The sequence below is a fragment of the Protopterus annectens genome, chromosome 8.part0 (genome assembly GCF_019279795.1).
Source record: "Protopterus annectens isolate FY-2018-M chromosome 8.part0, PAN1.0, whole genome shotgun sequence".
NCBI classification, from domain to species: Eukaryota; Metazoa; Chordata; order Ceratodontiformes; family Protopteridae; genus Protopterus; species Protopterus annectens.
The window spans coordinates 1,600,195,412-1,600,210,504 of NC_056741.1; the positions used below are offsets into that span (position 1 = coordinate 1,600,195,412).

The 15,093-nt window shown below is 39.3% G+C and overlaps 1 protein-coding gene across 1 annotated transcript in view; it reads left to right on the forward strand.

Moving 5' to 3' along the window:
* Window positions 1-3,004: 3,004 nt before the first annotated feature.
* Window positions 3,005-15,093, forward strand: part of ADAMTS8 (ADAM metallopeptidase with thrombospondin type 1 motif 8) — a 412,058-nt gene continuing 399,969 nt past the window's right edge. Inside the window, exon 1 of the mRNA XM_044081137.1 lies at window positions 3,005-4,983. Coding sequence (XP_043937072.1) covers window positions 3,937-4,983 — 1,047 coding nt within the window. The 5' untranslated portion in view covers window positions 3,005-3,936. The remainder of the gene's footprint in view (window positions 4,984-15,093) is intronic.

Here is a 15,093-nt window from a genome sequence, read left to right on the forward strand (position 1 = left end):
TCACTAAAACTAAGGAATTCACCACTAAAAATACTCCAAAAGTTTTTTATTTTAATATTTTTTCAAATTGTAGTTCTGACTGGATCATATATCTTGTGACTTGCAGTTGTCAAGCTTTTTATATCGGTCAACTTCTCGCCCACTTAGACTTTGTATATCAGAATATTTAAGCAACATCAGGAATAGAAATCTTACCAATGCTTTATATAAACATACGTTAACACACCCTTCAGCATGCTTTAAATTTACTGTGATTGATAAAATTATGGGGAATAGGAATATTAAAGCTGGATGGCATAACATCCTGACCAAGAAAGAAAGCACTTGGATTGTTAAGTTAGGCGGGATTTTCCCACCAGGCTAGAATGATCACTTTTGAAACTTGTTTTTCATGAACATGGCCAATTGGAAATATATATTTATATATTTTTATTTTTGTTCACTTGCTTATAAGTTTTATTTCTTATTGTATTACATGATTGTTTTTGATTTCCACAATATGATTTATGTGTCCCAATCACATGATTACTAAATAATATTTAATTATTCATGAGATGGGTGGATAATAATGGGGCATCTCCTATAAAGTGCTGCACTTGTTATCATTGGGTTAAACACACTGAAGAAGGCTTACAGCCAAAACTGATTTGTGATTTTTGTATGTTATTTTTCTAATGAATAAATCTCTACTCATTACACTGCTGGCCGTTTTTTTGGTTTGATTCAGGCATAGGTCACCCCTTAATAGTTAGTAGGAGAAAGAGTAAAGGGATAGGGCTTTTCATCTATCCACATAGAACATGCTGTTTACACCCTGTGTCTAGTCAAGTACATGCCAAATGGCTCATTGTACTCTGTTATTGGTCTAATGAGGGTTGAGTAGAGCAGAACTATAATTTCCTTGGATCTGGATGGCATACCTTTACTTAAGATGACTTCCTCACCACTGTGGACCCATGGCCATCAATCTATCTGTGTACCTAGATGTCTCAGCTCTGAGTCTACTCTTTGGGGTGTGCTATAGATGTTGTAATTTGCAGGGGTATTTGCTTTCCCAAAGGGTTTGATAATGCATTTTTTTCACATCTAGTTTTAAGCCATGGTTCTGGCACCAATCATCTCTCTGATCTAGACCCTTCTGAAGGATACCTACATAATTGGGAGATGCAATGATTGCCCCCAGCTTGCAGTCCATTAGCAAACTTCCTCATTATGCTGGTTGCCAGCACAGGTAGCATTGTTACTTCCAAACCCCTGTCCTGTCATATCTCTGCCACTTCTCCTATCAACTCAGCTTTCATCTTCTTTTCTTCCTTCTCCATACCACTATTCCTCTTATCTGCAATCTTTCCACTCCCTTTTGTCACTGCAGCCCTCCTCACTGTATTTGGTTGTTACTGCCCTCTCTGTGATGCATCCAATCGTCTTTCCCATCTCTGCCATATTGTTCTTACAAATCCTCACCTCCGTTTGTCCCTTTTGCTCTTTGCCCCTCCCATCGGGCTGCATGTCACTCCCTACCCACTTCCCTCCTGCTTTCCTTGTGGCATTGATTCCACCTATCCCCTCCCACTAACCTCCTGCTCTCCTTGTGTTGGTTCCTGCATGGCCATATCTGGCTGTGTCTTTTCTTTATTTATCCCATCGTTGTCTGCATGTATCCTTCCACAGCTTTTTCTGTTTTGGTGAGTGCATCTCCCTCTTTCTCCTTTCAGCTTACTTTGCAGTACCCCATTTGCATATTCTCTTATGCTGACCTCTGCCCTTGACTTCCTACCCTCTCACTTTCTTCTCCTACTTTTTCCCACCCCACTTTCATCAATGAAACAAACACCTGTCCTGAACCTTGTACCCCTCCCAAATCTTCCCTCTCTTTGCAGTGTCTGATGTGCCATTCATGTTGTCCCACCTGCAACCCCTTACTTTTTATTATTACTATTATTAATATTGTTATTAATGCATCTAGCAAAACTATCTGCTACAATTGTTATCAGTGTGACCTGTTATGCCATGCACTGTCAATGAACTGAAAAAAATTAAAGCATAACTAAGAATAATGAAACACACAAACAAATATCACTTAATTTACATTTAAAAATATGTTCTGCTACCTCCCTCTAAGGAGGAAAATTCATGGAATGTTTAGAAGCAAAGTCAACCTGAGTTTGATTTTTTTCCATCCTTCACTTAGGCATTGTTTGACAAAGTTAATCACTTCACCAGAATAAAGATCCTGAGTCATCCTTAAATACAGGAAACTTTTAATGGATCACATCCGACTTTCAAAGCAAAATAAAATGCAAAGAAGGTGATTTGTAAATCTACTCTAAGTGACTCAGTTTCTGGAAAGGGAATGCCATTTCCAGCGCTCGTTGTGCTCTGCTTTCGACAGCTCATCGCATCCTCCCTTTAGGGAGGTAGGAAGGTCTTACCCTCCTGCATTTTAGTAAGGGTTAGAGGATGTAGGATGATTTTAGGATACAGCTATTTGCTTATCGTATGAGAACACTGCCACACAAAAAATAAAGCATCGGGTTCAGAGCAGGTAAAAAGTTATTGTCGGTGGTGGGGTGGGAACAGTGACTCAAAAGCTCTTTTCAGGTCACGGCCTACAAGTGGATATTCCGGTATGCTGCTAATGTATGCTGAACCCCTAGCAACCGCCGCCCCACGCCAAATCATCCTGTGCAAGAAGGCTAGTGTAACGTAACTTCAAAGCAATGCTCCAGTACAGAAAAAAAGACTGGGGCTCACTATCGGAAAAGGAGTGCCCCGGCGACCACTACTGTGCCAAAGTGCGTCCTCAAAACCCCTATGCTTCTCTGCTTGTCTGTGGACACGGAGAGAAGTGTAACAGATCAAAAATAAGACAGTGATGTCAGGGGATACTGCAGGTCCCTCTGTATAAATAGCAACATGCAGCCAGGCTGAGTAGCGCTGGAATATAGACGGGGGTGTAGTTGCACAGGGGAGGGGGAGGAGGGAACTCTTCAACTGAAAAGAAAGCGAATGCAGGAGGCGGAGCTGTGAGTGTGGCTCTTCGGGCACATTTGGAGGAGTGGGGAGTGGCGCACAGCGAAGCGCTCACAGTTCCCCCGAGAGCTGCGGACAAGGCAGACGTACCCTCTGTAGGACCCATCCTGGACTTAGCCAGAACCTCTCTGCACAACAACTCAGCATCCACTGCACAGAAACCAAGACAGGGAGCAGTGGCTGCTCCGCAGTGACAGACGGGACTAGAGGGTAACTCTGCTGCCACCTGTTTTAGAGAGACGGATAAGGGGGATCTTTGCGCACAGCAGGCATACAGGAGTTGGGGTAATACCGCTTCTCTCACCTGCAGTAGGAGGTAACCTTAGCTGCATACTGCACCGGCTGAGGAACCGTAAAGGGCAGCTCTGTTTGCTGAAACATAAGCGTAACATTGTTGCAACCTCTGCCAAAAAGTATTTAAGTAGCAAAGTAGGAGTTAAAAAAAATAGGTACTGGACGTGGTGGGTAACCGCACTCACTGAGATTTGTAAAGTAAGGGTAATATTTCACTAATTTTGCCAAACAGGAAGTTTAGGAGAACGATGCTGCCACTAGCAGATGAAAAACGGGGCTAACAGAAGTTTCGTGTAACGGAAGGAGGCGAATTGTGGGGTAGCTAGCTGAGTCAAATAAAAACGCAATAATTCTGTGTGTTTCTGCTCTCTCTGTTTTAATTACAGGGACAAGTCTAAGAGTACCGCTACTCCAAAATATACTTCACTTCTGAAGAAGTGTGATCAGTACCACTTGTGTAACTCCAGGTCCGAAGGAGAACTTACAAGTTAATAAGGTATCACAAACCATTACTGTAGGTTCGAGGCTTTCCATTGAAGGAAACGTATTTGCTCAAATAAAAGTGTTAAAAACGTTAGTGGCTACTACATCCACGATTACTAGTTTAAAATGTCAATTACACCAGACCGTCTTGCAGGGTTGCCCACTTCAGGTGGTGCTTGTTTTAGACCAGAAAACGTTTATTCTTCCCGGGGGTTCAGATTGTCCCAACTAAGCTTTATTTGTCTGCTGATTGTGTCGTTCACACCACTATCAATTGCTTCCCATTTTCAGCACCAAGAGATAGTGTTGCCTGTCAAGGTCAGGATGAGCAGGAAGGAGTCTTTTGGCACCATGGCGCAGAACCTAGCTGAAGCCATTCAAATTTCTGCACTGGGAAAGAATTTTGTGCTTCAGCTCTTCCCTGATGACAGTTTCCTTGCCCCAGAACTACAGATCCAACATATTGGTGGTGGCAACTTAGGGTCTGCTAGACAGCAGTCTAGGGCAGGAGTGGATGACTCAGTTCCTGCAGAAGAGCTAGGACATTCACGCAGTAGATTCAAAAGTCATAGGAAGGATTATGGTTGGTCAGTGAGAGAGGAATCAGACAGAAACCGGCTTGGGGTGCAACTGTTGCAGAGAGACAAACCTGAAGGACAAGGTCCAAAGGGAAGCAGACCAGAGACAATAAATTCAATGCGCCATTGTTTCTACTCTGGTCAAGTAAACAAGGACCATGACTCTTTTGTTGCTGTTAGCCTTTGTGGTGGAATTCATGGCTCCTTTGTGTATGAAGGGATTGAGTACTTAATTGAGCCTATCAGTCCAGGACACCAGAATGACCACTGGAGCTCCACTCAGCTCCATCAACTTCAAAGGAGGACAGAACCTATAGGGTCTGAGATAAAGGACTGGAGATCAGACAGCAGAGTGAGGACAGTAACTGGTCAGCAGGATAGTGAACCAAAAAGGGCAATAGAGAGAACTCAAGGGCTCAGCTGGGAGCAAACACTAGCTGGTAAGTTGGGAGTAGTTTCTGATGCCCAGGATGTTCCTGCCACAAGAAAGAACCTGCAAGGTAGAGCCCGACGCTTTGTCTCTGAGCCTCGATTTGTGGAGACACTGGTAGCTGCAGACCCATCCATGCTTCAGTTCTATGGTGATGAGCTACAGGTGAGCAATTTTTTTCCCTGATCCATTACTGTCAGCTTAAAGCACCAGCATAGACGCCCCCCCCCCCCAGTACTTTGTTTTTTTTAGCAAATGTCAAGTTAGGTAGTACTTTCATTTTTCTTGCAAATCTGTTTTTGCTGTTTCATTTGTACCTAAATGTTTTGTCAGCTTTTGCTAATAGTGAAAACAAATAATATTAATAATGCATGCAGAGAATAAAAAGTTATAAGAATGAGGATCCATCATATGTGTGGTGGAAGTTATGTTACCTTTGTGTACTTGTGCAGGTAAAATGCAGTGTTTCACCTGGTTTAGCACAGTGAATGTCACAAACTTAAATTCTATACCCTAACCTGTACAAAAAGGTCTACATTACCATGACTGTTACATAACATGGTAGTTTTGTGTTTGGTGAGCTACCACTGACTACTGACAGCTTTGCGAGGAGGAAAATTATAAACATTTTACTTACAAACACCTGACTACAAGTTCTGAGTGCCCACAATACTAAGCTGCTAGTAAAAAGTGCAGTATCTCTCAGATCTTTTTATTTATTTATCTATTTATTTTGTCAGAAGCTAACTGAGCTAGATGTTTAATATTTTAGCATGTTATTCATTTGCTAACAGGTTAAATTATGTGTCTTATGGCAAACTATTTTTGGCAATGACTCCAGCAAAAAGCATATGCAGTGCAGTTAATAGTATGCAGATATGCAGAACATAATGTACAGTAATGAACGTTGTCTCAGAAATTATTAGAAGTGCAAGGAGGACAATTAAATAAAACTAGTACATACACACAGTACTTCATTCTTATTTTGAATTACATTAAGAAAGATTGAACTTTATGCAGAACCACACACACACACACACACACACACACACACACACACACATATATATATATATATATATATATAAATCCCAAAATTCCAACACCTGTACCACTGGAGTCATTTTCTCTTTAAGAAATCATTGTTCAGCTGACAAATTTGTTCATCCATCCATCCACAACCTCTTTTCCCATTTTGCATACTATATGTGGTCAGAGTGTTACTTTATCATCTAATTCACTGCCAGCTACTCCCTTAGAATTATTGGTCTGTGATGCTGAATTATTCCTTGTTTACCAGTTTGCATTGCCTGTTTATGTGTGCAGTGTAGAATCGGTAACATTTTCCCAGACTCCAGCTGAATATTATCTCCTGGGTCCTCCTTCCTTTCTTTGAGGATACTGTGTGAAAAACAAAAAGCAGTTAGTAGTTTTGCATAATCCTGCAGCTCCTGTACCACTTCCTGACTCAGTGTGTTGTGTCTCTAGTCATTTTGCTACAGCATTAACTTGTTTAGCTCTGCCTATCTCCCTAACACCCTGCCGCACATCTCACTGTCAGTATGTGGAAACCCTGCTTTACCACTCTTATGTTTACATTATTTTCCTATATGTATTATGCTGAAGTTGTACTCATACATTTTTATTTACTGGAACAAGGATGTGGATCTAGGGGGATCATTTTGGTCTAGTCAACATATCTGCTCATGGTAATAAAGAAATTGACTTTTTAATTCTCTTATCCTACTGTCACTGTACACACAGATGGGCCCCAGATGATAAAGGGGCTAGTATGCTTTTGCTACACCAGACTACTTAAAAGAAACATAAAGGAGTTTTATCTAGAACTATGTGAACATTAATACTTAAATCATGACAAGTGGCCTCGGTTCCTCTTTGCACCAACAGTATTGATAACATAGTAATCTGGATTACGTTGAAAAATGTCTATGTGCAGAAACATCAACAATCATTCAATCAACTTCTGCTCATTGGCACTCACTTTAAATCAACCAAACTGTCAACACTACATTGATTGAGAAGGAAAATACTCTCCTTTTCTGATCAGTCAATTAAAAAGAAAGAAAAAAGACTTAAAAACCCGAACAGTAACACCAGATACACTTCTTTTCAATCTAGATACTGTTAAGGAAAGAATTTTCCATAAGGTGATGTGTAGAGTTACAGTAAGTAGTCATGAGTAAAGATGGTGCAGAGGGGCTTTGCTCACCTGCATCTTCTTACTCCTGTATACTTTCCATACCCCTGCCTCTAACCCCAACCCTAAAAATTACCTTATGAAAAGCTCTTTCCCTAACAATACCTCTACACAAGACACTCAGACACACTTTCCATACAGCCCCACACATGCACAACACTAATACTGTCTCTTTAACTAGCCCTTACTTTAACCCTTACCCACAAACACCTGCACACACACACACAAACACACACACACCCTCCCACCCCTAATGACAAAACTTCTGTATATCCTAAGGTTTCAGCATTAACACACATAGACGCTTACCAAACTCAAAGCGTGTATTCTAAACAAACTGAAGAATCAACATTCCTCTGTTTGATAAACTCAGCACTCAACAAGGAGTGCTGTTGATTTAAAAAAAAACACAATAGTATTCTTTAACAAAGTCAGTAGATGAAAAAGTAAACTGCTATCCCATAGTCATCACCTAAAATAGTTTTAACTATAATGTAAGATGGAACAAACCTATCAACATTTCTGATCATATAAATATTCTAGTTCCATTTAGATGCCTGTGCAAGGTGATTTGTCTCTCTTTTGCAGATCCGCTAGGTTCTTGAGAGTGTGAAAAGGGCGTGTGGAATGCGTTTTGTGCAGAAGCCTCTGTTTTTATCATGGATTTGGCAGAACGGGATGCTTATGTTAGCAATAGATTGCACGGTTTTCTTAAAAGTTTCATTGAAACACAATTCATGTTCTGCAAAGTATGGAATTATTTTGTTATTTCTTTGTTAACTAGGCAAACATGCTAGGCATGTCTAAATCAGAAGATTTTTAAGTGAGTTTTTCAGGCTCACACAGTAGGCATATGGAAACTGAGGGATATCACACTCAAGACCAAGGACTCATTAACATTTCACAGCTTTAGTCTTCTGTGCTATATTGCCAGATAAAGAATTGACTGCAGGATATCAAGAGAGGATAGCATTAGGAATATATTTTACATTAATATGCAGAACAGAATGATGATGTATGTAACCTACTTATGCCAAGAAATAAATAACTTTTTGCTAATTGACAGTAATCTAAGTACTTTAATTTGTCCAGTAGATTAATCTGTGTCAACCAGTAACCTGACAGCATCATTGCTGGACTGATGCATTCAAATCTTTATGATTTCAAGAGAGTTCAGACCAAGAAATTGTAACTCATTTCTGCATCATCATAAACATTTTTTTTTGTTCATTGTGAGTTTTTAAGATGCAGATATGTAACAGAGTATCCTTGTGTACACTACCCTGTTTCATACAAGTAAAAATGAAGATCATCTGTATATAACAGCTGGGAAAGATATTTGGTCATGAGCAGTAAGATCTTGTAATCAGACCCTAGCTATGAATATGTACAAAGTTTGAATCCCACCACTTGCTGCAAGGTTCTGAACAGTTTCTAAGCATGACTTATGGTAAAGCTGTACTCTTGAGTGGCGGTTTATACATGTAATTGTTTATTTGTAAAACACTTATAGTGGGTATAGAGTGTCTTATCATTTTTGAATTATTGTTCTCATTTTTTTTAGGGTGGGTTAGCAGGGTGTCCGGGGAAGGATGCACACATGCATACTTTATTTATTCAGTTTTTATTTATTTTGTATGCATACACTTGCTGCCTAGGTTGAGCAGACTGGTCCATGAATCCTTTTCAGGTGAGATCTAGACCTAGAAGATACTTTTATATTATCAATATTGGAAGTATTTATAGAGATAATACTTTGTTAACCACATGGATGTTTTACATGGAATGTCTTCTAAATGGCAAAGAGTTGTTTTTCACTGCCCTGGCAGTCAGGAAGGAAATAGCTTGATCCAAAAATCCAGTGCCAAATCAAAAATTTGGGTAATTGATGGTGGTAAAATGTAGGTATTGATTAGTTTGATCAGTTAATAATCAAGGTAAACCCTTCTGTTAAGTAAATAAATAAAATAAAGTGAATTTGCCTCATCATTTGAAAAAATAAATGGACTGGTATCATTTCTGTAGGTTCAGCTTTACTCTCCACTGTAGGGCGGAGGGCTGTCTCTGCACTTGTCATTTTATTATAAACAAAACAATTAAGTTTTATCAAGAAATGAAATACAGACAACTGCATCCATAGTAAAAGATACAGTATTTCTAAAATGGAAACAGGGCTGCCAGAAGAGACCAAAACCCTGGTGAAAAAAAAATACAGCAAAACCCCAGAAAGAGAACATTTTTCTCACACACACATACACACGCACACATACACATTATGAAAGCATACCCCTTGAAAACTACTAAATATATCTGAAGTAAATACTAGGTTACCTGAAATAACCATCAGCAGCCTTTAGATTGATGTCAGTGTTCCTGATGCAGAGATGTATACAGTTTTATATCCAAAGTGAATCAGAACACCACAACACAAAGGAAATATCTAATCTGAAATTGGAAATGACATCCTAAAATTATGTGATTTCTGTTCAGAAATAGGTAGAAGAACCAATGAAATTAATTTATTTCTTAACAGGGAAGGCTGACCCTTGGACCCTTTCATCCCTGGTATTGGACATAGACATAGAAATATTAAGAATGAAACTGTCATGTAGATATATATGTGTGTGTGTGTGTGTGTGCGTGTGTGTGTGTGTGTGTGTGTGTGTGTGTGTGTGTGTGTGTGTGTGTGTGTGTGTGTATATATATATATATATATATATATATATATATATATATATATATATATACACACATATCTGTATATGGCTGGGTACATATTAGGTTGGAATGTTTGCAATCAGAAAACTATAAGTATTGTACAAATCACAAATACTGTTAGGAATGCTGCAAATGTAAAATGATGTGGATACATAAGTAAGGCCATTTATTGTTCAGACTGAAACAAAAATGAAAGTTATGATTAATACTAGAAATTGTACAGTTTTTACAAATAAAGTAAGATGAACAAATAATGGGCTTACAGTTAGTTAAAAACCAAATATAAGTTAAGCAATAATTGGTAACAAGCGAGCGATCAGCAAATCCTGGGGAAAAAATAACACATTGTTGGCATTGCAGTACCATAAATGGGTTATCTGAGGATAGTTACAAACAAGTTAACTAGCTGTTTTGAGGTAGTTAAGTTTTGCATGAGATGCATTGAGGAAAAGTAGGAATGTGCTTGGGAAACAGAAGAAAAGGTATGGATGATAGATTTGATTCCAAGCTTTGTAGTGGAAGACCGTAGTCCATACCTCTCAACCTCTTAGCACAACAAATCTGGACAAAGCCTAATAAAATGGGGGACAAAGGTCCAAAAATAGGGACAGATTTTAAATATTGCTCTTATAAACTTAGAAAGCAGATAGAGTAATGGATTTTGTGTTAGCATGCATTTTCTGGAGAATATAAAAAATGTGTATCATTATTTAGTTAGTTCAATCTTCAGTGATTTTCCAGAGAACCACAGATTTTATGAGGAAAAGACGAAAAATATGAGTCAGAAATCTGGACATTTTGTGAAAATCTGGACCGTTGAAAGGTATGCTGTAGTCCCCGAATGTGGGAAAAAAATCATAACTGCACAAATCAGAACGCGTAATAAGAAAACTGGGGGCAGACAGTACAAGTTACTGGGGTGAAAGTATCGAGCGAGTAATTGAATAGGTTGGTAACTGCAGTGAAATCAAATGACAAAGCTCACCAATGGCTCTGCTAAATCTGCTTCACTTGCAGGAACACTGTGTGTAACAAAAAGTGAGTCACAGGACAAACAAATACAAAAACCACAAGAGAGATACATGGAGATAGCTATCATCAGTGTTAAGGTAGAGGACTGACTTCACTTCCTTCTTTTTTGTGAAAAATAAAAATATTTAAATGTTACAATATTAAACTTCAGATGTTAAATCCTGTTCTGCAAAGGAGAACAAGACTCAAATAGGCTTAGTCACCAGTCCAGAATAAGTCAGCTTTAATTCATGATAAGTGCTTTCATCCACCAACTAGACTTCATCAGATCAATTTTTCCATACCAGCTTTAATCCATGGAAAAGTAATATATACATAAACAGCACAAATCCTCAAAATTGGGATTGACAACCTCATACATAGTAATAAGCCTGGCATATAACTAAAAGCTAGCCTGATGTAATACAACTCAAGCTAAAATAAGCAAACAAAACAGTACTAATAAAACAAAGTCCAAATAAACTAAAGTGCACGAGTAGTAATTAACTCCTAGTCTATCATAAAACTCCCTTCACTAAAAGCTATTTAGCACCAAGTGACAACAACATCCTTCCAAAGTGAGTGCTAAACTAAAAACTGTAAATAAATTTAAAAAAAAATCAGAAGGTTGAAAGGTGTTCAAGAAAACAGCACCCATTATAGTAACCTTGGAAAAAATCATGCAATATAAAAAAAAAATCACAGATAAAAATACAACCAAAATTAAAATTGTAATCATAAGTGTATTAAAAACAAAAAAGAAAATTGTTTTCACCAATAGGGTTCATCAGATCACTATAAAAACTGAGCATCCATAAAAGCAATCATACACTAAAAATAGGGGGCAAAATCATTAAACGTGTGGAAAAAATTTAAATGACTATGCATATGTATATGTTGTAGCAGAACAGAAAGCAAGCAGAAACCATCAAAATGTTTTTTTAGTTTAGCACTTTCCAAGCAATCTCCAAGCACTTGACCTCACCCAGTTCAGATTCGTCAAGGGCAGATTTTGCCTGTTGAACCTGGTTGACTTTTTTGAGACTGTCACCAAGGCACTGGATGAGGGAAAGTCAGTACATACAGCTTACCTTGACCTGGCCAAAGCCTTTGCCACAATCCCCCACTCAGGCATCATCAAAAAACTAACAGAACTTGATGTAAATCCCTATCTCACCAGGTGGGTGGCCAACTGGCTCACTGATAGGACCCACAAGGTCAAAATAAGTGCCATTACCTCTGATAGCAGACCTATCACTAGTGGTGTCCCCAGGGATCTATCCTGGCACCCCTATTGTTTGGCAGCTACTTCTCAGAGGTCCAGACAAAAAACAAGTTTGTGGATGACTGTAAGTTGGGTGCTGTCATTGACTCCCTAAATGATGTTAACATACTTCAAGAGGGTCTCACAGCAACAAATGAGTGATGCCAAAGTCATGGCCTTACGTTACATGCAAGAAAACTGTATTATCATACCATCCAGCAAAAACATGGCCCCTACTGGTTACCACATTAGCAGCAACCCCCTAAGCACACAACCTGTGGTGAAAGACCGGGTACACAAGTTGACAACAATCTCACATTTGAGCATCATGTAGCAGCAGTGGTCAGAAAAGCCTTTTATTTGGTTCATCTCATAAGCAAAGGGATTGCATCCAGAAAAAATGAGGTTATTACCTCCCTGTACTCCTCCCTCATTAGGCCAATAATTGAGTACAATGCCCCATTTGGTATGTACCTCTCCAAAAACCTGCACCAACTGGAAAGGCCACAGAAATACCTCACTAAGAGAATCCATGGCCTCCAACACCTGTCCTATGTGGACAGGCTCATATCACTATCACTCTACTCTGTATCATACAGATTGCTCAGAGGTGATCTGTGTTTCGCCCACAAGGCAATCTCAGACCATGCTCCATATCCGTAATTCTAACTCCTCACATAGTACCTGATTGAAAGGCTTAAATGTAATATGTGACATTAACAAATCCTACTGGAGAGACAGGTTTATGTACTAGAGGCTGCCCTGTCTCTGGAATAGACTCCCCATATATGCCAAACAAAGTACATCGCTGACCCTCTTCAAGCGCAACTTTGATGAGTGGATGGGCAACCACAAATATGTCCCAGGGGTTCCACCTGTGTCTCTCATTGACAGGGGTGACAGGTGCTGATTGAGGTTTCTTTTTTGGGGATAAACTCTTAGCTATGCTTGTAAGGGCCTAGTAATCACCTATGATCCTATGATCCTAAAAATACGGGCATAAAAAATGTCCAAGAAAAGTGATGAAAGGAGCAAACATGTCATGTCAAAACCGTTAATAAAATAATTTGTGGTCCAGTTTCCTAAGTTCCTCCTCCTTCTTCTTCTTCTTCTGAATGGCATTACAGTCCCTCTCAAGTGGATCAATCCTGATCATGTCAGAAATGTGAAAAGTGAAAAAAGAATGAACTGATGACTCAATGCTTCACTTTGCAAAGGAATTCTTAGTCCAGTTCTAATTTCAGATGTGTGTTGGGCTATTCTCCTTTTAAACTTAAAAATAGTCTTTCCTATGTAAAAACAATCTTTGCAGCTAATGAACTCACAAAGGGTGCAGAAAGGGAGCCCACATTTAAAGGTACCAAGCCTCTCTATACTGTCCTTGTTGAATGTCCCTTCTAAATGAGACCTAATGTTCCTATCGTTTTTGAAAACAAATAAAGCTCCAGGATTCAGAATCTTGCTCACTGGTCTATTACTAGAAAAACAGACCAGTTGTCACAAATTATCCTTTTAATCACATGGGTATCTTCACTGAAAGTTAAGTTCATACTTATTTTTAGGTTCTCATTCCTTTGCTAAGTGTAAAGACTACTGAAATCATATAAAAAAAAACTTCTCCATGGTTCATATAAGGAAGTGTCCTCCCTTGCTTTTAGGTCCTTAATAGGATCAAAAATATATATCTGATAGTCCCACTTTGATACCCCCCCCCCCAATAAAATATCTGTGGAGGTCTTGCAGGTTCATTAGAAAAATTAGCTGTTTTTCTGGACACACAAAAAATTTTGTGGCCATTATAAGCCTAGCCAAGAGATTAGGCCATCTTTAGTCAAGTCATCACCTGATGCCCCTGTCCAGCAGGGACATAAATGGAATCCCAGGGTTGTATTTTCTGTTTCTCATCCAGTTATCCAGGTTGCACTTAAAAAGGGGTGAAGAGGTACACTGCTTGACATGGAGACGGAGTCTGTTCTAAAGATGAAAGATGAGGGAGTCTCTGGGACACAAATCTATCCTGTCAACAAGTCCTATTGATGTCACAGACCAGGTTGAGACCGCGCGTGCAGAGCGATTGCTTCCAATTGGGCACCTGCTCTTTCTTGGTCCTGTACAGCAATTTTTTCCTATTGTTATAGAGTTTATTTATTGCAGATGTCCACCAGACGGGTTTACTCTTCCTTGCTGAGGATGATTTTAGTCCTGTCCGGTATTCCTGTTTCCATGCATCTATATAGTGATTTGGTAAAGTTTTGGATACTGGTGCCAGTTCCTAGAGAGGGGAAGGGGGCTGTGAAGCTGTTTATACCATCCCTCAGGAGGCTATACTCAGCTTTGGAGAAGTTTGTTTTGCTTAACCCTAGCTAGAGGGGAGTCAGGGGAGATTATGACTTCGAAAATGACCACTTTGTGCTCAGATCTTACCACTGAGGATGATACTGCAGGGATGCTGCAGTGGTTACTCATGTTGATTAATACCAAGTCTAAGATATATCACCTCTTGTGGAGGTATCAACTAGCTGTTCCAAAGCTTTTAAAATTGACAAAATCACGGAATCTCAGGGCATTTGTGTTCTGGCATGAGTAGTTCTTCTAGTCTATGTTTGGGTAGTTAAAGTCACCCAGGAGCAGGGTAAAGGGTTGAATCTTGATAGATTAGAAGAGGTCCAGATAGGCAGATTAGGCATCTTAGATTTGGGGGCCAGTAGCTAGCTATGATTTGTATAGGGGTTCTTGTCAATGGTTAACTGCACCTGGAGTATCTCCTGTGTGTCATACTGTTTAACCAGCCTCAAGGTGTATATGTCTTTAATATATATTGAAACTCCACTTCCTTTGGCTTTACTGCCGACAGCTTGGGGTCTGAATGTATGATAGGATGAGAACCAGGTAAGGCTGAGATGTTCTCCACAGTTTTGAACCAGGTTTCTGTGACTGCGCATATGTCAACATTTTCCAGGGTTAAGAATTCTTGCAGTGAGTGCAACTTCACATTTAGACTCCTAGCGTTTAGCAGCATGACCTTTAATTTGTGTTTTTTTGAAATTTTTATGTTGGTAGTTTT